This window comes from Schistocerca nitens, chromosome 10, assembly GCF_023898315.1.
Source record: "Schistocerca nitens isolate TAMUIC-IGC-003100 chromosome 10, iqSchNite1.1, whole genome shotgun sequence".
Lineage (NCBI taxonomy): Eukaryota > Metazoa > Arthropoda > Insecta > Orthoptera > Acrididae > Schistocerca > Schistocerca nitens.
The window spans coordinates 231,822,032-231,848,688 of NC_064623.1; the positions used below are offsets into that span (position 1 = coordinate 231,822,032).

General features: G+C 40.6%; 1 protein-coding gene across 1 annotated transcript in view; it reads left to right on the top strand.

Annotated features, from left to right (window-relative positions):
* LOC126210180 (acid phosphatase type 7-like) overlaps positions 1–18,193 on the top strand; it is a 168,699-nt gene extending 150,506 nt beyond the window's left edge. The window contains exon 10 of the mRNA XM_049939342.1: positions 17,242–18,193. Coding sequence (XP_049795299.1) covers positions 17,242–17,313 — 72 coding nt within the window. The 3' untranslated portion in view covers positions 17,314–18,193. The remainder of the gene's footprint in view (positions 1–17,241) is intronic.
* Positions 18,194–26,657: the final 8,464 nt, after the last annotated feature.

Here is a 26,657-nt window from a genome sequence, read left to right on the forward strand (position 1 = left end):
TCTGATACATTTCAAGAAACATTCTACGCAAATCCATCCATTTCTGCTTGTGGACATTGCTCAGCAAATGTGGCTCCAATCTCTCACAGACTTTGTGGTAGTGAAGATGGTTTGTCAGGATCTTTGTGTTGGATGAGTGTCCGAATGCAGCCCCAGTAGGTAGTCACACTAGAAGGTTTTCAGTGGTAATAAAACAGTCCCTCACAATATTGCGAATTGCAATAGCTGCATCAGCAGCATAATCACATGCCACGGTGGTGTACATCCTTGTGCACTGTCGTCATGCACATCATCGTCATCAAATTGTATATGCCAGCATCGAACCACTTGAATGCTTGTACATCCTTCTCCACAGACATACATTAAATCTTGATGTATATAGACAGGAGACACTAATTTTGCTGGGGAGGGGGAGCAATGAATGACAGAGTGCAGCTCACAAGCGCACACACTTTGTTGTAGTGCTAACTGGCTGTGGACTAGCAAGATACTGCAGTGTGCATTGTAATCCAGTGCGAGTGTTGTCAAGATGTACCAGTTGAACTCACCAGCCTGCACATGTCATGGGAAAAGTTTTTTTTTTTTTTTTTTTTTTTTTTTTTTTTTTTTTTTTTTTTTTGCCCCCCCCCCCCCCTGAGAAATAAAATTGGGAAGCGTACTTTTCGGGCAACTCGGGTACCTAAAAACCATATTATGTAATCACAAACAAATAAAAATGAGTTACAGCTAACAGAAGTAGAGATCAGTAGGCACTCACTAAATGAAGCTGCTTGTGTGAAATTCCTAGCTATCGAGGATAACAACCTAAGGTAGGTTAGTTAACCAAAAAGCCCATTTCTGCCTGCTTTGCCCTTGGGAAACATCTATTACTGTGTGACCCTCATACGGGACTGCTTGCATACTTCCAGTTAATATTCCCATATGGTACAATCTTCTGTGGAAGTAAAGAAGAAAATATTATTTATTCTACAATCATGTGGTGTAAGAATGTTGTGCAAAGTTCTTAAGTGAAGCTCTTTTGGGGAACTCTGGATTCTTACACTTACATGCCAGTATAGGATGAATTGGGAAATTTACGACTTCAATACTAAAAGTAAAATTGCTGCCATACAGAGTATGCATCCTTCTCTAGGATCCCTCAAATGGTGCAAAAGTTTTTGACATGTTGTTAGCAGATACAGGGCAAGGAATTGGAAATTTCGACATATTCAAAAAAAAAAAATAATAATAAATAAATAAAATAAAATAAAATAAAATTGTGAAGTCCCATTTTACTTTTTTAAAATTTGGAAGTTAACTTTACTAGCCACATCTAAAATTCTGTAGCCACATATAAAATTTATCAAAATTCTAGATGTATGTGGCACGTGTTGCAAAGCCACAGAAAGAAAATAGGTGTGTGGTTTAATAATCTGTTATTGAAGTGCTTTGGAATGCACATTATTTTTGGTTTTCCTGTCCGGTGCGTACACCAATAAGTCGGATGATTTCCTGACACCTGAGCAAGCCATATACAGGGTGTTACAAAAAGGTACGGCCAAACTTTCAGGAAACATTCCTCACACACAAAGAAAGAAAATATGTTATGTGGACATGTGTCCGGAAACGCTTACTTTCCATGTTAGAGCTCATTTTATTACTTCTCTTCAAATCACATTAATCATGGAATGGAAACACACAGCAACAGAACGTACCAGCGTGACTTCAAACACTTTGTTACAGGAAATGTTCAAAATGTCCTCCGTTAGCGAGGATACATGCATCCACTCTCCGTCGCATGGAATCCCTGATGCAGCCCTGGAGAATGGCGTATTGTATCACAGCCGTCCACAATATGAGCACGAAAAGTCTCTACATTTGGTACCGGGGTTGCGTAGACAAGAGCTTTGAAATGCCCCCATAAATGAAAGTCAGGAGGGTTGAGGTCAGGAGAGCGTGGAGGCCATGGGATCGGTCACCGAATCTGTTGTTGAGAAGCGTACGAACACTTCGACTGAAATGTGCAGGAGCTCCATCGTGCATGAACCACATGTTGTGTCTTACTTGTGAAGGCACATGTTCTAGCAGCACAGGTAGAGTATCCCATATGAAAATCATGATAACGTGCTCCATTGAGCGTAGGTGGAAGAACATGGGGCCCAATCAAGACATCACCAACAATGCCTGCCCAAACATTCACAGAAAATCTGTGTTGATGACGTGATTGCACAATTGCGTGTGGATTCTCGTCAGCCCACACATGTTGATTGTGAAAATTTACAATTTGATCACGTTGGAATGAAGCCTCATCCGTAAAGTGAACATTTGGACTGAAATGAGGATTGACACATTGTTGGATGAACCATTTGCAGAAGTGTACCCGTGGAGGCAATCAGCTGCTGATAGTGCCTGCACATGCTGTATATGGTACAAAAACTACTGGTTCTCTCATAGCACTCTCCATACAGTGACGTGGTCAACGTTACCTTGTACAGCAGCAGCTTCTCTGAAACTGACATTAGGTTTATCGTCAACTGAATGAAGAATTGCCTCATCCATTGCAGGTGTCCTCGTCGTTCTAGGTCTTCCCCAGTCACGAGCCATAGGCTGGAATGTTCCGTGCTCCCTAAGACGCCGATCAATTGCTTCGAACGTCTTCCTGTCGGGACACCTTCATTCTGGAACTCTGTCTCGATACAAACGTACCGCGCCACGGCTATTGCCCCGTGCTAATACATACTCCGCATTTGTAAACATTGCACTGACTGCAAAACCACGTTCGTGATGAACACTAACCTGTTGATGCTACGTACTGATGATGTGCTTGATGCTAGTACTGTAGAGCAATGAGTCGCATGTCAACACAAGCACCGAAGTCAACATTACCTTCCTTCAATTGGGCCAACGGGTGGTGAATCGAGGAAGTACAGTACATACTGACGAAACTAAAATGAGCTCTAACATGGAAATTAAGCATTTCTGGACACATGTCCACATAACGTCTTATTTCTGTGTGAGGAATGTTTCCTGAAAGTTTGGCCGTACCTTTTTGTAACACCCTGTATATTTGCAACATGAGATCAACAGTATTATGAGAACAGTACTGTTATAAGTGATTGAGATCCCTTCGCATATGATATGCTTAAATTGAACACGGAGGAGGATTTTTACAAAAATAGGTACATAAAAACGCACCCATACGAGAATGTAACATTGTGTCAAAATGTCAACTCAATCGGTCAAGAACTTCCAGAGATTTGCTATGAAGAACAAATAGAAAATGTAAATGTTCCTAATCGCAAACCTCTGGAAGTTCTTGATTAGTTGATTTAAAGTGTTGGAATATGCCCATGGTTTTATATAATTCTCTTTTAATATGTTTGTGAAATGTGTTGTGAATATATTCTTTAGTTAAGAAGTAGTAAAACAAAATATGGTGCTGCTGTGGCAGTTTCTCAACATTTATGATGTCATATCTCACAGACTGTGTGACGTACAGTGATATAAATCTGCCAGAACATTTGTCAGTATATGTAGATACTGTGTGAAAAATGGAGCACTAATGAAACATCATTCAGTTAACAGTAATTTATTGGCAAAAGCTTTACAATCACTCTACTTCTTCTCAGTGACCGTACTGAGCCTGCACTGCTCGAAAGCTCGATGTGGCTCGTAAGTGACTGCTGAGGAACGCAGAAGACCCGACAACAACCCTAAGAACATCCCGAGTGTCGATTCAAGCATACGGCCAGGGAGGTGGTGGTGCAGGCATCCATGGGCCGAGTTGGACAGCTTGCAGATGGGCAGATTGGTTTTTCATCCGTGGTAGATCGGCCCAGCCCCCATCCTCAGTCAGTCACAGTTGTGACTGGCAGGACTGCACCGTGCAGATCAGAAGTTCCCTCTGTGCCTGGACTTGTAGCAGTGGACTCCAAGTTGGTGGCAGCTTGACACTTGTTGAATTCACCAGAGCATCATGCAACTTAATAGAGCTGGTCTTCTATCTGTATTTGTGATGCAGACTGAATGGCCTCACTCATAGAATGACCTCAGGAGGGTGGAGGTTTCATAGCAGGTGATGCTATGATCCCCCACGTTGGTGACAGTGAGTACTCTTATTGTCCGAGCCTGTCAGTGCTCTCGCCTTCTCTAGCATTTAACTTCAGGATTTCAGAAATGTTCCTTTATGTGAAGTTTGCACCCTGAAAGACATTCTTCAGACATCTCCTGGTGAAGTTACTGCATTCAGCGACGTTCTATCTGCTCCACACTGTTGTCAAACTGCTGAATCGGTTGTTCTTGGCTTCCCTATTGCATAGTCGGATGAAATTGGCTCCCAGCTTGTTTGTACTTTGGGTCTCCCGAGTTGACATTTGGTTAAGACACTGTAGCTTAACTGGCAGATGCGCCCCATTTAGTGACTTCTAGGCCGTTTTTTTACAAAATTTTATTCCTACACTGACTTACTGCTCTACTGTGCAACATTCCCCATCCTTTATAAAACTGGTCCCAAATTTACACACCTTCCTGTTAGTCTACATGTCTTATTAATCTATCCTTCATGCGATATCCCTTTATAAAAATTGAAGTCAATCTCACAAATCTTATGCCCCTTAAAACATAATTCTAGTTCATAATTGGGTCCTTATTCCTAGTTCCTAGTACCTAGACATATAACTCACTCTAACTACTCCGTAGTATTTCCTGTCATATCGCCATGCTGAGAAATGTTCAACATGTGCACAGATAATTCCAGGTGTTGTATAGCTTTTTTCCTTATAGCAAATCTAAGTTACACAAATGGTGATCAGAACCATTATAGTACTTGGAGCTGAAATGCTTATGTTTATAATGTGATTACGCTGTTTCCTCCCCCCCCCCCCCCACCCCTCCCCCAATACTTTTGGGTGTGTTGTAAAATCTGTTCAGAGAAAATCTGCCCCTTCTGTGATGCTGTTAGTTGGTCTACTGACACAAGGGTGTCCGGGTTGAGTGTATTAGATTTTGGACTGGCAGTATCTCTGTTTCTCTGGCAAAAACAATGATGGATGTGTCAACTCGGCTACTGTTTTTCTCTGCCAATAAGTAAGATGTTGTTCTGGCTATATTGCCAACGGTTTCCATTTATTAAGATTCCACTATTTTTTAATTCCGTTTTAGACATACTCCATGGCTTTCATTTTTTATAGTAATTCAGAATTATGATTTCCGGAGTGTATAACAAATATATCCATGTCACACATATTCTTTGAGTTTTAACACTGTCACCAACTCTGTTTCTTTGGATTTCCCCAGGAACATTCGTACCTCGCATACATGTGTGTCAATCTGAACCACCCTGGTTGAACCGACTGTACTACTCTCCTGCTAGCAATCCCATTCTCATCGCTGGACATCAGCACTTATGTTTCTCTGTTCTCTAAAATTATCATTACTTGACTAGTGGACACTTGTACCCATTTTCCTGCTGGGCTCCGTTTCACAAGGTAAGGATGTATAATATTACAGTGACACTGGGCATTTAAGCCTAAGACCAAAAAACGTATCGACACATGTAGTCGCACTCCATCCGCTTCAAATGCTAATGTGACAATACTGCTAAGCTGACCTAAGTTGGTTTTGCTGTATGCTTTGGCTCAGGTATAAAATCCTTTTGCACTTATTGGGGTCCTGCTAAGAATTGCAGCAATGGCAATAGTGTACCGCTTTGCTACCCTTGTATTGCATGAAAAACAAATTCCTCCATTGTTCACGTCTCCAATGTTGCACCATTGATATTTTCTGTCAAAATACATAACTGTCTGGCTGCAACTGTGCGCCCCTCTTTGACCTGTAGTTGGTTCTGCACCCTTATAAGATCCTCATTTATAATCTTCATAGTTCTTTTAGTGTACTGCATTGGACCCATTGCCAATTCCTGTACAATTTGTTCTGTCCACCTTACTACTCATAACATCTGCTGCTGCTTGTATGTTGTTTAAATTTAGAGTATTTTCGTCATCTGCTGTTCCAAACACTGTCTTCAGAAGATTGACAATTGCGTTTATCCATCCTGTCTTTCTTCAAATCAATGTCCTTGGCACCAGGTCAATTACATGATTCGACTGTTCCCTCAGTTTCTTATAAGATACTTGCACTGTGCGGTATTCCTTCTCCATTCTACTAGAATTTCATTTTTCCCTTGCCTTTTTTTTACAGTTCTCCAAAGGTGTCTTCTAACTTGCATACATCATTCTCATTTTCCACACTTTAAACCATGTGTTCACAAATGACTGGCTAACCCAAAGGTTGTCTAGAGAACACAGCTCCAGATTCAATAGGTTGGTTCTCTAATTTAGCTCTTAGTCCCCTCTATATGAGGTTTAAGAGCAGCAAAATTGTCATTTCTTCTTGGCTGCCTGTGCTGCCTCCCTGCTTGAGAGGAAGGAATATCTCGTTATTCCCCCTCCTTTCCAAAAGTTTCAGTGCACAACAAAATACTACTGAATACTACTCAGTATGAACTCATTAAACTATCTAATATAAACTGCAGCTTAACACCCCAAAACAAAACAATATAAATTGAAACAAAAAATTTGCACAGTTGACAAAAGGAAACCAAACACATGGTGTTAACACATTCGGTATGCTATGTGAATCCTGAAGAGTTTTAACCATTGGCTTCTGTGCCTTCCTAGAGTTTTTATTCTGTATCATTTGTGGTTTTGGAATTGGCGGCACGCATCTTCTGCTCCACTGAAGGGTCTGACTCGTCGTACATGAATAGTCAATGTTTTCGTCAGAAACTGTACCTTCACATTCATTGGTGATGTCACCTCCATCACTTGGTATGGGCCCTGATGTGTGAGGGTTGGTTACCAAAACCCACTGACCACCTTGATATTGTGGCAGTATCCCTGTACTTTGACCTGTCTTTTCTTGACAGTAAAGTACTTTTGTTTTCACTTTGACCTTCTGCCTAACTCCTGTATCCATTTTTGAAGCTATTCACTGACTCCTCATTAGCACGTAGTTCAGGCTTCAGAATCTGAAAGGAGATGGCATCTTTCTATTGTATACAACCTCATATGGTGAAAGACCTGTACTCCTTTTGCATTTGAATTATTTGTTGGGACATCATATTGCAGTTATGCATCTCAACTGTCATATTGACTGCTAATGCGTCAACATCTTTGAAATCTTGTATTGAACAGATTCAATATGACCGTGTGCTTGTGAATGGAAACAACTAGTGTGAAGTTTTCAGATACTAGGCAGACAACACAACTGCTTCAGATGGCCTGACATAACATTTGTAGCCTGATCTGTTGTCATAGGATCAAGAATACCATATTTTAGTATCCAATTATCAAACATTGCATTTGTGAGTGCACTTGCTCACTGGTGTGCAATTGCGATCATTGCTGTGAACTGCGAAAAATTCTCTCTCATTAGACTATAATTTTTACCAGCTGTTGTCCTATTCCAAGGTCCACAAATATCTAAACCGAGCATTTCAAAAGGTTTTATCATTTCTGGTGATCTTTGCAGTGGCATGTGTTGATGGCTCAAATCTGCTCTTTGCACACACGGTGCACAGTCTTTCACATACTAGTCATAATCTTGCTTTCTGTTTCTCCACCAAAACTTTTCTCTTAAGCATCTATCTGTCATTCTACATTCTCCATGACCCACCAACAAGTGATCATGAGTTTGTTGCAACACTTTGTTTCTAAATGATGCAAGAACTACTATGTGCGATGTGCACTTTGACACAGGAAAGTTTGCTGTACAAAAGTACAAACTGTGGCTTTGATGTAAAAGCACAAAAATCCATGTCTGCTGCTTGTGCTTTCTGCCCTTCTGACAAGCTTTTGCCTAGTGTTTGCAGAGGTCCCATTTTTCTACTTAATATGACTGCACTTTCCCAGGTTTATGCACCATCTCATAATTAAACTTGCTTAATTTCAATAGCCACTTGAGGGAAACATGATCAATAACTACCTTAAATGTTTGTCCATACAAATAACAGCAAATGCAGGTAACACGATAAATACCCAGCAGTCGGCTACACGGATAGCAGGGGCTGTGTGGCATGGACTGGGCAGTTTTTTAGGTTAGATGGCCTCGGGCAAGTACAGAAAGGGAAACAGCCTCAAAGGGTGTGGCGCAAAGTCAGGACATGCAGGGACCAAGCAGCAATCGGTATTGTAATTGTAAACTGTCAAAGCTGCGTTGGTACTTCAAGCACTGATAGAAAGCACCAAAGCTGAAATCGTTATAGGTACGGAAAGCTGGCTGAAGCCAGTAGCACTGATAGAAAGCACCAAAGCTGAAATCGTTATAGGTACGGAAAGCTGGCTGAAGCCAGAGGTAAATTCTGCCAAAATTTTTACAAAGGCACAGACGGTGTTTAGAAAGGATAGATTGCATGCAACCAGTGATGGCGTGTTTGTCGCTGTTAGTAGTGAAACAGAAGTGGATAGTTCCTGTGAATTATTATGGGTGGAGGTTATACTCAACAACAGAGTTTGTTAATAATTGGCTCCTTTTACCGACCTCCCGACTCGGCAGCATTAGTGGCAGAACAACTGAGAGGAAATCTGGAATACATTTCACATAAATTTCCTCAGCATGTTATAGTCTTAGGTGGAGATTTCAATTTACCAGATATAGACTGGAACACTCAGATGTTTAGGACGGGTGGTAGGGACAGAGCATCGAGTGACATTATACTGAGTGCACTATCTGAAAATTACCTCGGGCATTTAAACAGAGAACCGACTTGTGGAGATAACATCTTGGACCTACTGATAACAAACAGACCCGAACATTTCGACTCTGTTAGTGCAGAACAGGGAATCAGTGATCATAAGGCCGTTGCAGCATCCCTGAATATGGAAGTAAATAGAAATACAAAAAAAGGGAGGAAGGTTTATCTGTTTAGCAAGACTAATAGGAGGCAGATTTCAGACTATCTAACAGATCAAAATGAAAATTTCAGTTCTGACACTGATAATGTTGAGTGTTTATGGAAAAAGTTCGAGGCAATCGTAAAATACGTTTTGGACAGGTACGCGGCGAGTAAAACTGTGAGGGATGGAAAAACCCACCGTGGTTGAACAACAAAGTAAGGATACTACTGCAAAAGCAGAGAGAGCTTCACTGCCAATTTAAATGCAGCCAAAACCTCTCAGACAAACAGAAGCTAAACGATGTCAAAGTTAGCGTAAGGAGGGCTATGCATGAAGCATTCAGTGAATTCGAAAGTAAAATTCTATGTACTGACTTGACAGAAAATCCTAGGAAGTTCTGGTCTTACGTTAAATCAGTAAGTGGATCGAAACAGCATATCCAGACACTCTGGGATGATAGTGGCATTGAAACAAGAGGATGACACATGTAAAGCTGAAATACTAAACACCTTTTTCCGAAGCTGTTTCACAGAGGAAGATCGCATTGCAGTTCGTTCTCTAAATCCTTGCACGAATGAAAAAATGGCTGACATCGAAATAAGTGACCAAGGAATAGAAAAGCAACTGAAATCACTCAACAGAGGAAAGTCCACTGGACCTGACGGGATACCAATTCGATTCTACACAGAGTACGCGAAAGAACTTGCCCCCTTCTAACAGCCGTGTACCGCAAGTCTCTAGAGGAACAGAAGGTTCCAAATAATTGGAAAAGAGCACAGGTAGTCCCAGTTTTCAAGAAGGGTCGTCGAGCAGATGCACAAAACTCTAGGCCTATACCTCTGACATTGATCTGTTGTAGAATTTTAGAACATGTTTTTTGCTCGCGTATCATGTCATTTCTGGCGACCCAGAATCTACTCTTTCTTTATTTGTTCATGAGACCCAGAAAATATTAGATACAGGCTCCCAGGTAGATGCCATTTTCCTTGACTTCTGGAAGGCGTTCGATACAGTTCAAAACTGTCGCCTGATAAACAAAGTACGAGCCTACGGAATATCAGACCAGCTGTGTGGCTGGATTGATGAAGAGTTTTTAGCAAACAGAACACAGCATGTTGCTCTCAATGGAGGGACGTATACAGACGTTAAAGTAACTTCTGGCATACCACAGGGTAGTGTTATGGGACAATTGCTTTTCAAAATATATATAAATGACCTAGTAGATAGTGTCAGAAGTTCCATGCGGCTTTTCGCTAATGATGCTGTAGTATACAGAGAAGTTGCAGCATTAAAAAATTGCAGCGCAATGCAGGAAGATCTGCAGCGGATAGGCACTTGGCGGAGGGAGTGGCAACTGACCCTTAACATAGACAAATGTAATATATAGCGAATACATAGAAAGAAGGATCCTTTATTGTATGATTATACGATAGCGGAACAAACACTGGTAGCAGTTACTTCTGTAAAATATCTGCGAGTATGCATATGGAACGATTTGAAGTGGAATGGTGGAATGATCAGATAAAATTGTTGGTAAGGCATGTGCCAGTTCGAGATTCATTGGGAGAGTCCTTAGAAAATGTAGTCCATCAACAAAGGAGATGGCTTACAAAACACTTATTCGGCCTATACTTGAGTATTGCTCATCAGTGTAGGATTCGTACCAGGTTGGGTTGACAGAGGAGATAGAGAAGATCCAAACAAGAGCGGCGCGTTTCGTCACAGGGTTATTTGGTAAGTGTGATAGCGTTCGGAGATGTATAGCAAACTCAAGTGGCAGACTCTTCAAGAGAGGCGCTCTGCATCGCTGTGTAGCTTGCTGTCCATGTTTCGAGAGGGTGCATTTCTGGATGAGGTATCGAATATATTGCTTCCCCCTACTTATACCTCCTGAGGAGATCACGAATATAAAATTAGAGATATTTGAGCGTGCACGGAGGCTTTCTGGCAGTTGTTCTTCCCGCGAACCATACGTGTGTGGAACAGGAAAGGGAGGTAATGACAGTGGCACGTCAAGTGCTCTCTGCCACACACCGTTGGGTGGCTTGCGGAGTATATATGTAGATGTAAATAACAGCTATAATTTCTTTTTGTGTTGTTAAATAATTGCGTCATGGAGTAATGCAGCTACCTGCTTTTTCAAAATGTTAATGGCTTCACTCAGTTAGTAAATGCATTTCTGGTCTTGTGTAACCTCCATTTTGAACTACACTTCAGAAGAAGGGGGATCTCTTTAAACGGACAATATAAATACGCAAAAACAACTGAACTATGGTTTTCTCTGTATTATAGCCCAGCAAACTGTCACGATTCGTGGCTAAATCACCTGTAACTTTTACACATTACTGGTATGGCTCAGTACACAGTAACTCGTGCCCTGACGAATTACAAAACTGGTGCCTAGTCGGGCCTAAATGTTCTTCCCTGTAGTTACATCTGAGTTGTGATAGGTCTACAGATGCTTGGGGCCTGTGCTACGTCACTTTAAAGTTACTAAGCAGATCCTTCTGGCCCAGTGCTGCCCCAGAACAAAAGAAAAAGAATCTTTTCTGTCATCTTACTTTCTCTTTTTGTTTGTGCAAGTAGTTTCACTCTGTAGTCACCTTCCCTTTTTACCATCTTTTTACCGTAATCTACCGTACAATCGAATCTGTGAGTCCGTACCTCTCGAAAGTGCGAGGTGACATTCCAGCGCCCGGCAAGCGAGTTGCCGACTGCGTGCCCTGGCGTGCATTCCCTGTGGTCGGCGGCACGGCCCGTACGAGGGTGCGGCAGCCCGGACTCTCCACAGCCTAGCGGGACTGTGGACGTCTGTCGGAGCGTCGACACACTCAAATAAGTGAAGCTGCACTCGGGCTAGATTCCGTACCGTAGCCCAGTAATTTGTTGTCGTGGAGGCAGAAGACCCGACGGCAACGCCGACTGGCAGAGTGGCAGTCCCAGAACGTTGCCGGTAATGCGGTACTCGTACCGACCCAGTAGTGGCACGCACGTGCCCTCTGCCCGAGTCGAACGGCTCGCAGACCGGCAGATCGACTGTCCGTCCCCGGAAGATTGGCTCGGACCCCACCCTCAGTCGGTCACTGTTACGACCGGCAGGCCTGTGGCTCGCACATCAGAAGTACCCTCTGCAGCCTGACAGCTGTGGACTTCTAGCAGTAGATTACAAGTTGGCAGCAGCGTGTACGCAATTTTTAAATTCACCGGAGTATCCTGCAACTTAACACAGCTGGTCTTCCATTAATAGCTATGATGCATACGGAACTGCCTGATTTCAGAACGACAGAGGTTTTACAGAAGGTGATGACATGATTCTCTGCCCTCCACCTCTCTCTCTCTCTCTCTCTCTCTCTCTGGTGACCAAGTTTGCCCTCGCAATAAAAAGTTCGCGGTTGACTTGCCCGTCAAATGGTAGCCACGCGATGTATTGGTCCTCTTGATCTGTTCGAACAGCGTCCTTCGTGGGTTTCTTCGCCAGAGTAGATCTGTTATAATGATCAGAATATCCATTTTTTCTTAATACCGTCGTCAGATAGTTAATCTCTGAGGCGAGATGATCCTTGTCCAAAATAGTCCTTGCTCTGTGTACCAAGGTATTCGGCATAGCTCACTTCTGAGCTGGGTTGAAAATTATGTTCATTTAGATATAAATCTGTATGTGTCGGTTTTCTGGTTTTCTGTACACAGAATGTCGGACACGTCAATCTGATTTTCACTCCACCGGCACATCTGAGAAGGGTAACTTCCCGTCCTTCTCCACCTCCACTGTAAATCTTGTGTTCTGGTGTATACCATTCAATTGGTCAACAAACTGCTGCAGTGCCTCATTGCCATGTGGCCAGATTAAAAATGTATCGTCAACATACCTGAAGAAGCAGGACGGACGTAAGGGAACACTGTTCGACGCTCGTTCTTCGAAATCCTCCACGAAAAAGTAAGCTGTGCCCGGTGACAGTAGCGAACCCGTGGCTGTTCTGTCAGTCATTTCATAATATTTTCCACCATTCAAAAAATAGGTGGTCGTCAAAGTGTGTCGAAATAACTTAAGTATTTCAGGAGGAAAAATGAGCAGCCAACAGTTTTAACGTATCTCCCACCGGTAAATTTGTAAACAGAGAGACCACATCTAGGCTGATCGTGATGTCATTTGGACTTATCCTCATCTGCTTTATGACGTCAACAAACACTTTTGAGTTAATAATATGATGGTTACAGTGGCTGACTATAGGTGCTAATAATTTGGTTAAGTATTTTGCTAACCGATATGTAGGAGACCCAATAGCTCAAACAATAGGTCGCAACGGGACCCCGTCCTTCTGGACCTCGGGTTGACCGTATAACCTGGGTGGCCTCGGTGCTCTTGGTCGTAGATTCTTGGCTAGTTCTTCTGGGAGGACAGAGTTTTTCAGTAGCTCCCCGTCTTCCTGCTAAGTGCTGTTGTGGGATCCCGTTTAAGAATCTGGTACATGGTATCTTCCAATTATAGGGCCACTTTCTTATGATAATCGGTAGGATTGAGGATAACTGTGACATTCCTTTTGTCGGCTGGTAGCACAACTAACTCTTCATCCTTCCACAAAGATTTCAATGCCAGTTTCTCCACTCTGCTTACATTGGACTTAAGAGGCTTGCTTGTTGCTAAAATCCGACTAGTTGCAAGCCTTACCTCATCTGCTGCCTCTTCAGGAAGGTGCCGAACCGCTTGTTTTACTCCACTGATAATCTCGGCCACTGGTAGCTTTTGTGGAGCTGGAGAAAAGTTCAATCCCTTACTGAGAACTGAGATAGAGCGTCATCAGTTTCTTTGTTGGAGAAGTTGATAACAGAGTGATGTGCGTCCCTGGACCCAGAAATTCCTTCTCCACGGTTAAGGGGCACAAATTTATCAGCCCTTTTTTTTTTTTTTTTGTAGTCTTGCTTAAATTAGCTTGCTGATGCGCAGCCAGGGTCATGTCTACCCATTCCCAGTCCCAATGTGACAAAACTGCAGACAAAAACAGATGGCAACTGTATAAGGAGTGAGCAATGGCATCCAGTTCATACCTTGTATGATGTATCCTCTCCCTGATGATCGCATGACTTTTCTTCTGCAAAATTCTATTCACTGCAGCAGTTCAGATCTGATGTTTGACATCTGTGAAATTTGGTACAACTTCCTTGTCACGACAACATCCTCTCCGTAGAGGAAACTAATATGACTACGAACTCTTTCGTGACAGTGTTCTTGGTTTACTTGCCGCGTCAAATTTGGATAAATTCCCAAGCTTTTGATGACTACCTCCGTCATCTTCGTCAGGGGTAAAACTCATTGTCGTGGACCAGGGAGGCTTCTGCTTTTATGAGCAGCGGACGGCTTCTCATTGGCTGGATTACATCATGGTGAAAACGGTGGTGGCCTCTATGTCCATAGATTTTGTTTGCCTGCTTTATCCAGCGTTGCTTGCATCGCCATCCTTCGCGACAGGTGGAGAACTGTGAGGAATGCAAGAAGTCTCCCTCTGCGCGCTTCCATGCATTACTGAGTGCATATCCAGAGTCTCTGTTGAAATTATTTTCACATAGTCTAATTTCAATTGCTTCCCTGACGACAGTCTCAATAGTTTGAAGTGTGAGCTAGTATTCGTGTTTCATCGAATAAAATCTTATGTTTATTTAGCAAACTGTGCTCAGCCACCGCTGATTTCTCTAGATACCCGTGTTTCAGGTGACGCCGATGTTCCACACAGCGATCGGCAACAGTTCTTATAGACTAGCCCACATAATTTTTGCCACACTAGCAAGGAATGCTGTAAATTCCCAGTACTCTCAGGCCGAGATTATCTTTCACGGGTCGCCACTAGTCGGATTTTAGCAACAGCCAAGCCTCCTAAGTCCAGTGTAAGCAGAGTGGAGAAACTGGCATTGAAATCTTTGGGGAAGGATGAAAAGTTGGTTGTGCTACCAACCGACAAATGGAATGCCACAGATATCCTCAATGCTACCGATTATCAGATCATCTTAAGAAAATGGCCCTATTATTGGAAGATACCATGTACCGGATTCTTAAATGGGATTCCATAGCACTTAGCACGAAGACAGGGGAGCTACTGAAGAACTAGTCAAGAATCTATGACCAAGAGCACCAAGGCCACCCAGGTTATACGGTCTACTCAAGGTCGAGAAGGATGGGGCCCGTTGAGACCTATTGTTAGTGCTATTGCGTCTCCTACATACCGGTTGGCAAAATACTTGAACAAATTATTAGCACCTATAGTCGGCCACTGTAGCCATCGTATTAATAACTCCAAAATGTTTGTTGACATCATAAAGCAGATGAGGATGGGTCCGAGTGACATCATGATCAGCCTAGATGTGGTCTCTTTCTTTGTTTACAAAGGTACCGTGGGAAGATACGTTAAAACTGTTGGCTGCTCATTTTTCTCCTGAAATACTGAAGTTATTTCGACACACTTTGATGACCACCTATTTTTTGTATGGCGGAAAATATTATGAAATGACTGACAGAACAGCCATGGGCTCGCACTGTCACCAGCAATAGCTAACTTTTTCGTGGAGGATTTCGAAGAACGAGCGTTTAATGGTGTTCCCTTATGTCCATCCTGCTTCTTCAGGTATGTTGACGATACATTTTTAACCTGGCCACATAGCAATGAGGCACTGCAACAGTTTGTTCATCATTTTAATGGTATACACCAGAACATAAGATTTACAGTGGAGGTGGAGAAGGATGGGAAGTTACCCTTCTTAGATGTGCTGATGGAGCGAAAATCAGATGGATATCTTGAACATTCTGTGTACAGAAAACAGACGCATACAGATTTATATCTAAACGCACATAGTTTTCACCACCCAGTCTCAGAAGAGAGCTATGCTGAATACCTTGGTACACAGAGCAAGGACTGTTTTGGACAAGGATCATCTCACCTCCGAGATTAACCACCTGACGACGGTATTCAGAAAAAATGGATATTCTGATTGTGATATCAGATTTACTCTGGTGAAGAAACCTACAAAGGACTCTGTTCGAACAGATCAAGAGGACCAACACATCGCGCGGCTACCATTCTGCAGTGCAAGGACCAGCAAGATAGGTAGAGTCCTGAGTCGGCAGGGAATCAGACCAGTCTTCCGGGCACCCAGGAAGAGTAAGGTAATGTTACTACCTGTGAAAGATAATCTTGACCTGAGAGTACTGGGAATTTACAGCATTCCTTGGGAGTGTGGCAAAAACTATGTGGGCCAGTCTATAAGAACTGTTGCCGATCGCTGTGTGGAATATCAGCGTCACCTGAAATGCAGGTATCTAGAGAAATCGGCTGTGGCTGGGCACTGTTTGTTAAATAAAAATAAGATTTTATTCGATGAAACAAGAATACTTGCTCACACTTCAAACTATTGGGACTCTGTCATCAGGGAACCAGTTGAAATTAGACTGTGAAAATAATTTCAACAGACTCTGGATATGCACTCAGCAATGCATGGAAGCGTGCAGTTGATACAGAAAGAGCGCAGAGGGAGACTTCTTATATTCCTCACAGTTCTCCGCCTGTTGCGATGGAGGGCGCTGCAAGTAATGCTGGATAAAGCACACAATCAAAATCTACGGACATACAGGCCACCACCTCCGTACGCGCCGTTTTCACTGTAACGTCATCCTGCAAATGAGAAGCCGTCCACTGCTTATACAAGCGGAAGCCTCACCGGTCCACGACAGTCAGTTTTACCCCTAACGAAGATGACGGAGGTAGTCATTGAAAGCTCGCAATTTTATCCAAATTTGATGCGGCAGGTAAACAGAGAACTTTTTATGCAAGGACTCAGTCGCAAAAGACTTCGTAGTCGAGTGTGCTCTCATATTCTGAGCCTGTCAGCACTCGCATCTGCTCTACTGTTTAACTTTAGGGTTTCACAATGTTTCGTTATGCGAAGTTTATAACCTGAAAGGCTATATTCTGTTATCAAAGTGCTGAATCAGTTCTTGGCATCTCTCACAGTTTCATGAAACAAACTTCCAGCTTCCTTCTACTTCAGGCTCCAGTGTTGACGCTCATTTATGACACCATCATATCCAACAGATGTTCCCCACTTAGCGATGTCTCAGGCAGTTTCTAACAAAACAAAAAAAAAAAATTCTGTACTTGCTTACTATTCTACTGTGCAACAATAATGAAAGGAGTTTGTCAAAAGGAAGCCTTTTCCATTTTATCACTCAAATTTTTTCTCTCTACTAGGAAACTACTGAAAATGAAACCTGCAGAAAACCTGTTGAGTAGTTAAAAAGTCATTTTTTGTCATTAACAACTTGTAGCACTATCTTGTGTTCAGTCATATTGCTTCAAGGTGTGACATTTCTTTCCTTTTTTCGCAGGGTGGTCAAGTTATTGACAGTTTTTGGATTATGAAAGACGAGCACAGGGCTTACGAGTACAGCGTCATTTGAAGATAATTGAGAAAATTATTTCATTGGTAGCAATTTTATGTTAAAATGTAACATCTTTATGTGTGTATTTAATTATTAAATGTATGTCAAATTCCTATGAGAAAGGTGCAGTCATATATATGTTATTGTGATGGCAGTTTAATTGCTGTGAATACATGTTCTTTCTGTGGAAGTTATGTGATATCAGTACAAGTCTGTTTTATTCAATCACAGGAGATACAATTATGTAAATTTAAGGTTTGCGTGTGTACTGTAGGTTTGTGGAGACAGGATATGCTATCAAGTAATTAAATTAGTAATGTCAATTGCTGCACCATTTCTTTCCAGATACTGCTATTAAAAATTAATGTTACTGCCTGAAGTAGAAAATTGATGTTTCTAGTTCCAACTTACATATTGGTGTTTTCCCATCTATGTACTGTGTGTGAAATTCTATACCTATTACCATCATTTTGCTCAGGCATATAGATATTATTATTATTATTATTATTATTATTATTGAAAACCATAACTCATAATAGCCTGAATATTTAGTACCAGCATATCAAACTCAGTTAGAGAAAATTATCCAGATACAATTCTTAAGTTCTCTGTTTAGAAATGACAGTGATTATTAAAATACCAGCAGCATTGATTATTGTTAATTATTTGTGTAAAGGTCTGTGATGTTATTACATGTGATACTGAAATGGAAGTGTGATATTTTGTTATATAATAGATATTGTCATTTATTTTTGTAATTAAGTTTACTATTTTAACTACAAATTGCCTTATAAACATATTCATGTTAATTTATCGACACCACTCTAGTTCCCCTTCATTGTTAATTTGTACTCTTGTAATAGACTTTAATCTATAAAATTAAATGTATTTCAGTGTTTGAAGTATTTCATTTTTGATTACCCCTTGTGTAATTAAAAATCTGTAGCCCAATTTACATAAATTGCATGCCTGTGAATAAGAAGGGGAAGTGTTGCACAAGCAACAGTTCCTAACACAGCATTACTGTGATGATCTGTTATGTTTGGTGCTCTGTTAATGCTGGATTATCAAATATATCAGATTATCAAGGTCATTTTTAAAAACCTGGTTTAAAAAAGGGGTATAAGCAAAACCTGCAGTTTTAACATACAAATACAAGTAACTGTTATACATTTAAGACAAAAGGAGACTGTAGCGTTGCTCTTGGGGGGGGGGGGGGGGGGGGTGAAAAGACAAAGAATTGTTGTTTTATTTTATTTTATTTATTTATTTATTTATTTTTAATTTCGAAAAAGTGAATATTTTGGTGGGCCACTTGGCAACAGAATCGGGGATTGATTACACTAGTATAATAACATACGTTGAGCATTAAATACCTGGTTGGATTATGTTGAACAAGAGAAGCAGATTGATTTATTTGAGATGGTTCGGAAGAACCATTATCGTTTCTGTGCATTTTTATAGTCGCGATGCAGACTATAAAAAACAAGACAAGACTAAGGGACCAGAAGATTTATAGGCTTTAAAAGAAATGCAGCACTACGCAACTTAAAAAAAAATCTGATTCAGAAATAATAGGAAAAGGATAATGCTGTGTTCGGCCCATCAGCGTGATCGTAATTTCCGGTGATGAACTAACACAAAATAATCATCATTCAAGTAAATGAGGAGATGGAAATTATCAAGGTTAATTTACTAAAATGAGCACACTTATCTTTAACACACAATTCTTAATGCTATGTACCTTTTCATTTTAAATTACAATATATGATCATTGTGGTTATATACTCTATACATAACAGTCAAAATGTCCTCTTACATGCTGTCTGTTCGTAATCAGTTACAAGAAACTACATGTTTTCTGATTGGAAAAATAACAATTAGCATATTTATTGAATATTTTCACATAAATTATAAAATACCAATGTGGAACGCAGCAAGTCTGCATCCGAATTTCATGGAATGCAAACAGTAAAAGGTGAGACGCCCAATGCCTCATTTGTCTTGAAACAACAGAATTCTTTTTTATATCATTAATCGATACTTGTACATAGAGATTTACAGGCACCTCACAAGAATGGCAAAGATAAAGGATAATAGATCTGTCGCTGCTATGAGATGGTTCATTTCTTTTACTTTACAATTGTTCGATAACTTTTGGCCATCAGGCGTTTACTATTGTGCTTATATTAATGGATGTGAGGCAAAAATTACTAATATTAAACTGCCTCCCACAAGGAGGGAAGGAATACTGAGGGTATTACTTTCATCCTCATGCCCATTGGAATATTTGTAATTTTCGGGTGTAACATACAGGTTATTAAAAGTTTTCATTTTACATCATTCCATAATAAAAAAATTAACATTAAAATTTGTAATTACTGACAAGAGATCATTGTGAATCTGCTCTGTGCTTCTATCAGTCTTTGTATGGATTCAGTCTTTCTTGGTTCTTAAAATTAAGGTTACAAGTACATATATTTACAAAATTTAGAAGAGTCACACTTCATTTTTCATTGTTGCAGAAGTAATTTGACTATAACAACTGGTACACAACTTCCTGTTTTGACTGTATTCATTATATTGTCATTGTCTTGTCAGTTGATTGCTTTGTCTGTTATCGCACTTAATTACACACTTATTTTCATCACGCGCACACACACTATTTATGATAGACTCGGATTGTGGAGCGGCCACTGGTGATGGCTTCGACAAGGAAGTCCGTATCTTTCACTTTCAGGGCTCGAGAGTGGCTCTCCAAATTATTTCACATATGAAACAGATAAAATATCTTATATTTGAATAGCTTACTAAACTAATTTTGTATACATGTGGGATGGGATATAGGAAGGATCGGATCCTTTGACATTTTTTCGTGTGCTTATTTTCATTCGAATCGTGACCTATCGTTAAAGTTTACTTTTCAACAGCGTTCTGAGGTGACCTTGTGACTTATCTCTGTGTATAATCAGTCATTATACTAATTACGATAACTTCTCTATCTTAGAGTCTCTCTGAAGGTTTATGATACATACAAAAATGTTTTCAGTACTGAGTGTCAATGTTTTTGCTACAGGATGTAGCGCACAGCAACTGCTGCTGGTGGTTGAACGTCTGCACTATTCCGTCACATGGTGGCCCTCCACCTCCAGTGTTGCGAGTAGTCTTGAAGTTCAGTCTGCGCACGCATGTGATCGTAGCTTACTTGCAGAGCGTCGATTTCGCGTTTGAGGTGTCGTGCGTCACGATTGTTCGTTGGATCGTAGATTTGTGCTTTTTAGATTGCCGAAGGGAGCTTCTGCCACTAAAACTGCCTCACATCACTTCCTGTCCACTATCCAGTTACAGATTCACAGGTAAGTGGTAGCTACCGCTGCAACTGCATGTGTGGAATGACGCTGATTATGACACACCGCACACATAAATGAATTTTTCACACATATGGTGCAGTAGAATACTGCCACTGAAAATTGTCGAACTTTACAACTTCACTTTCACTGTGGTGAGCATCTGCGTGAACATTGTATTCGATGAAATTCTCACTTTGTAACATCACACTGTGTTTATAAGTTGATTTCCATACTAATATTTACAAGAGTTCATTTAAATAGAGAAATAATCTAATTGACCACTTTGTATCAGAACAATTGTTTCTTAATTAGTCTTATCTTTTACCATTTATGCCTACAATCACAGGTAAGCTATTAAAAGTCCTTTTTCTTTGACTAATTTCATTCCAATCTCCTTTACAAATTAATTTCATTCATAGTAATCTTTATCACACTTGTTTATTCATTTTGTAGGCTCAATACATTTTTTAATGCTCATCTTATTTAGTGACTTGCGAGTGGTGCTTCATTTATGTCAAAGTTTCTCTTGTATGTGCTTGTATTTAAAGAAGATTCGAGGACAGATTTGAAAATAGCAAATCTGCCTCTGAATTTTGTGTAGAAATGCAAACAGTCAAAAAAGAATAGTGGGCAAAGTGGGCCTACTCGCAGATCAGCGACAGAATTTAAATTACTCCTCAATGAGGTCGAAAGTTTAATTTACATTGCGCAATATAAAAGCAATTTGTGTGTTGCAAACCTACTCATTTTTATACCTAGTGTCTCACTTCCCAAGCACACGTGCATCTTTACAAGTTGATCCTGGGGAGTGGATAGGATCAAAGATCTTAAAGGATTTGCAGTTAGGAAAGGGATTCAATCTTCACATAATCACAGAGAAAACAATAAATACTGCAGTGCGCACTTAAAATAAAATTTATCACTTCAAGCATGTATATCGAATATGTATCTTGCTGCAGCTTGCTTACTGCTCTTTCTTCATTTCTTAGACTGTGGCAATCTGTGAAGCTTGGGTGAGATTCGTATTCTGTTTGCTGCTAGCTTGTGAGTTTGCAGTATCGCTAATGCTCTATAGTACCGTGAAGTTACCATAATAAACCATGTTACTTGTATGTTCTTTTACTTAGCTTGTTTATAGTCTGGACTCATCTTAATTTACATTATATAATTAACTTCCTTTTTATTCCATCACACTTTTACTTAACGTTAACATCAGTTCTTTTTAGAACAATTGTGCTGCATTTTCAATGTTCATGCTTAATCATAGGTATCTGTTTACTTCAAAGAGATGTCATTTTATGACTGGCACAGGACTGTGCTGGAACTTAAGAGTTAAATCTACCAACTGCTTTGCGCTAACAGGTGGTGCCTTATTTACTTCACATTTGAAATTAGGGAATAACCCTATGGAATCGAATCTTTTCACACTACTTTCCTCCTTTGTCTGGACATTAAGTATTTTCTTTCAAAACAGGTCATTAATTTGTCCTCGATTAAATTTCGGTTACTAATACTAAGAGCATATAATCATCATTTTTATATTTACCATTTAGCGAGAGAAGTGCATTATTCGCTCCTTCCTCTTTCCTCATTTTAGTACCTCGGGGCTAATTAATACCTCTTGCGTACATCATTTTTCTTACATACTAACTTATAACTAAAATTGGAAATCGCCTCTAGGACACGTCCCCCTGTTTACATAAAGATTATTCATATAAATACTTGTCTACAACTTATTCTGTATTATATTTTCCAGGTACGTTGTTTTAATACATAGGGTTTCCTTTTAGCACCGGTTAACATCCGTAGTCAGATCAGTTTAGTTCTTGTCACTCATTGGTTAATCCTGATCTCCAATACCTTAGAATTTTCTTACAGCTTAAATTAACTTAATACCTGGCGTTATAAAATTTTCTTAAATCATGATGGTGGAACAATCATTTGATTTTATTCGTGGCAGGATCAGATAACAAATAGCTACCAATGTGTGGTTTCCTCATTATCACAAAGCGACCTTCATAAATATGTTGCCACTTATGATTCTTCTTTAACAAAAGGGATGGTTTAAAGTGATTCCTGACTAATACCTATTCTCCTTCTTTGAAATCGATAACTCTGTTTACCTTCTTATCAAATGCCTTTTTTCGGAGGTTAGCATACGTTTTCAGTAAGAGAGCTTGCCTGATTTTTGCGTCTAGGTCTAATTCACTGTCTTGTAACTTTGGAAGGGGGTCTATCCAATCATTCCTTTCTTTAGATCTTGACATTAACTCACCTGGCATGAATCTAGTCGACAGATGAGGAAGGTGGTTAACAATATATTCGAAAGGTGTTACGAAGTCTACCCACTTAGATTGCTTATTCGGAATGTATGTCCTTGTTGTTGTGGTCTTCAGTTCTGAGACTCTAGCTCTCCATGCTACTCTACTCTGTGCAAGCTTCATCATCTCCCAGTACCTACTGCAGCCTACATCCTTCTGAATCTGCTTAGTGTATTCATTTCTTGGTCACCCTCTACGATTTTTACCCTCCACGCTGCCCTCCAATACTAAATTGGTGATCCCTTGATGCCTCAGAACATGTCCTACAAACCGATCCCTTCTTCTAGTCAAGTTGTGCCACAAACTCCTCTTCTCCCCAATTCTGTTCAATACCTCCTCATTAGTTATGTGATCTACCGATCTAATCTTCAGCATTCTTCTGTAGCACCACACTTCGAAAGCTTCTGTTCTCTTCTTGTCTAAACTATTTATTGTCCATGTTTCACTTCCATACATGGCCACATTCAATACAAATACTTTCAGCAACGACTTCCTGACACTTAAATCTATACTCCATGTTAACAAATTTCTCTTCTTCAGAAATGCTTTCCTTGCCATTGCCAGTCTACATTTTATAGTCTCTCTACTTTGACCATCATAAGTTATTTTCCTCCCCAAATAGCAAAACTCATTTACTACTTTAAGTTTCTCATCTCCTAATCTAATTCCCTCAGCATCACCCGACTTAATTTGACTACATTCCATTATCCTCGTTTTGCTTTTGTTGATATTCATCTTATACCCTCCTTTCAAGACACTGTCCATTTCGTTCAACTGCTCTTCCAAGTCCTTTGCTGTCTCTGACAGAATTACAATGTCATCGGCGAACCTCAAAGTTTTTATTTCTTCTCCATGGATTTTAATAGCTACTCCGAATTTTTCTTTTGTTACCTTTACTGCTTGCTCAATATAAAGACTGAACAACATCAGGGAGAGGCTACAAACCTGTCTCATTCCCTTTCCAACCACTGATTCCCTTTCATGCCCCTCGACTCTTATAACTGCCATCTGGTTTCCGTACAAATTGTAAATAGCCTTTCACTCCCTGTATTTTACCCCTGCCACCTTCAGAATTTGAAAGAGAGTATTCCAGTCAACATTGCAAAAGCTTTCTCTAAGTTTACAAATGCTATAAACATAGGTTTGCCTTTCCTTAATCTAGCTTCTAAGACAAGTCGTAGGGTATTGCCTCACGTGTTCCAACATTTCTACGGAATCGAAACTGATCTTCCCCCGTGGTCGTCTTCTACCAGTTTTTCCATTTGTCTGTAAAGAATTCGCGTTAGTATTTTGCATCCATGACTTATTAAACTGATAGGTAATTTTCACATCTGTCAGCATCTGCTTTCTTTGGGATTGGAATTGTTATATTGTTCTTGAAGTCTGGGGGTATTTCGCCTCTCTCATACATCTTGCTCACCAGATGGTAGAGTTTTGTCAGGACTGGCTCTCCCAAGGTTGTCAGTAGTTCTAATGGAATGTTGTCTACTCCGGGGGCCTTGTTTCGACTCAGGTCTTTCAGTGCTTTGTCAAACTCTTCATGCAGTATCGAATCTCCCATTTCATCTTCATCTACATCCTCTTCCATTTCCATAATATTGCCCTCAAGAACATCGTGCTTGTATAGACCCTCTATATACTCCTTCCACCTTTCTGCTTTCCCTTCTTTGCTTAGAACTGTGTTTCCATCTGAGCTCTTGATATTCATGCAAGTGGTTCTCTTTTCTCCAAAGGTCTCTTTAATTTTTCTGTAGGCAGTATCTATCTTACCCCTAGTGAGATAAGGCTCTACATCCTTACATTTGTCCTCTAGCCATCCCTGCTTAGCTATTTTGCACTTCCTGTCGATCTCATTTTGGAAACATTTGTATTCCTTTTTGGCTGTTTCATTTACTGCATTTTTATATTTTCTCCTTTTATCACTTATATTCAATATTTCTTCTGTTACCCAAGGATTTCTACTAGCCCTAATCTTTTTACCTACTTGATCCTCTGCTGCCTTCACTTCTTCATCCCTCAGAGCTACCCATTCTTCTTCTACTGTGTTTCTTTCCCCCATTCCTGTCAATTGTTCCCTTACGCTCTCCCTGAAACTCTGTACAACCTCTGGTTTAGTCAGTTTATCCAGGTCCCATCTCCTTAAATTCCTACCTTTTTGCAGTTTTTTTCAGTTTTAATCTACAGTTCATAACCAATAGGTTGTGGTCAGAGTCCACAACTGCCCCTGGAATTGTCTTAAAATTTAAAACCTGGTTCCTAGATCTCTGCCTTACCATTATATAATCTATCTGAAACCTGTCAGTATCTCCAGGTTTTTCCATGTATAAAACCCTCTTTCATGATTCTTGAACCAAGTGTTAGCTATGATTAAGTTATGCTCTATGCAAAATTGTACCAGGTGGCTTCCTTTAATTTCTTAGCCCTAATCCATATTCACCTACTACGTTTCCTTCTCTTCCTTTTCCTGCTGTCGAATTACAGTCACCTATGACTATTAAATTTTCGCCTCCCTTCACTACCTGAGTAATTTCTTTTATTTCATCATACATTTCATCAATTTCTTCATCTGCAGAGCTAGTTGGCATATAAACTTATACTACTGTAGTAGGCATGGGCTTCGTGTCTATCTAAGCCACAATAATGCGTTCACTATGCTGTTTGTAGTAGCTAACCCGCACTCCTATTTTTTTATTCATTATTAAACCTACTCCTGCATTACCCCTATTTGATTTTGTATTTATAACCCTGTAATCACCTGACCAAAAGTCTTGTTCCTCCTGCCACCGAACTTCACTAATTCCCACTATATCTAACTTTAACCTATCCATTTCCCTTTTTAAATTTTCTAACCTACCTGCCCGATTAAGGGATCTGACATTCCACGCTCCGATCCGTAGAACGCCAGTTTTCTTTCTCCTGATAACAACGTCCTCTTGAGTAGTCCCCGCCCGGAGATCCAAATGGGGGACTATTTTACCTCCGGAATATTTTACCCAAGAGGATGCCATCATCATTTAATCATACAGTAAAGCTACATGCCCTCGGGAAGTATTACAGTTGTAGTTTCCCCTTGCTTTCAGTCGTTCGCAGTACCAGCACAGCAAGGCTGTTTTGGTTAGTGTTACAAGGCCAGATCAGTCAATCATCCAGACAGTTGCCCCTGCAACTACTGAAAAGGCTGCTGCCCCTCTTCAGGAACCACACGTTTGTCTGGCCTCTCAACAGATACCCCTCCTTTGTGGTTGCACCTACGGTACGGCTATATGTATCGTTGAGGCACGCAAGCCTCCCCACCAACGGCAAGGTCCATGGTTCGTGGGAGGGAGGGGGGGGGGTGCTGTTGTTGTTGTTGTTGTTGTGGTCTTCAGTCCTGAGACTGGTTTGATGCAGCTCTCCAAGCTGCTCTATCCTGTGCAAGCTTCTTCATCTCCCAGTACTTACTGCAGCCTACATCCTTCTGAATCTGCTTAGTGTATTCATCTGTTGTTCTCCCTCTACGATTTTTACCCTCCACGCTGCCCTCCAATACTAAATTGGTGATCCCTTGATGCCTCAGAACATGTCCTACCAACCGATCCCTTCTTATGTCCTTATAAATCTGTTAAATTCTTTGAAGATTCTCTCTGTCGGATTCGATTGCGACCGAAACGGGGATATCAAAATTTATTTGGTTCCATGGCGAGGAAGAAAG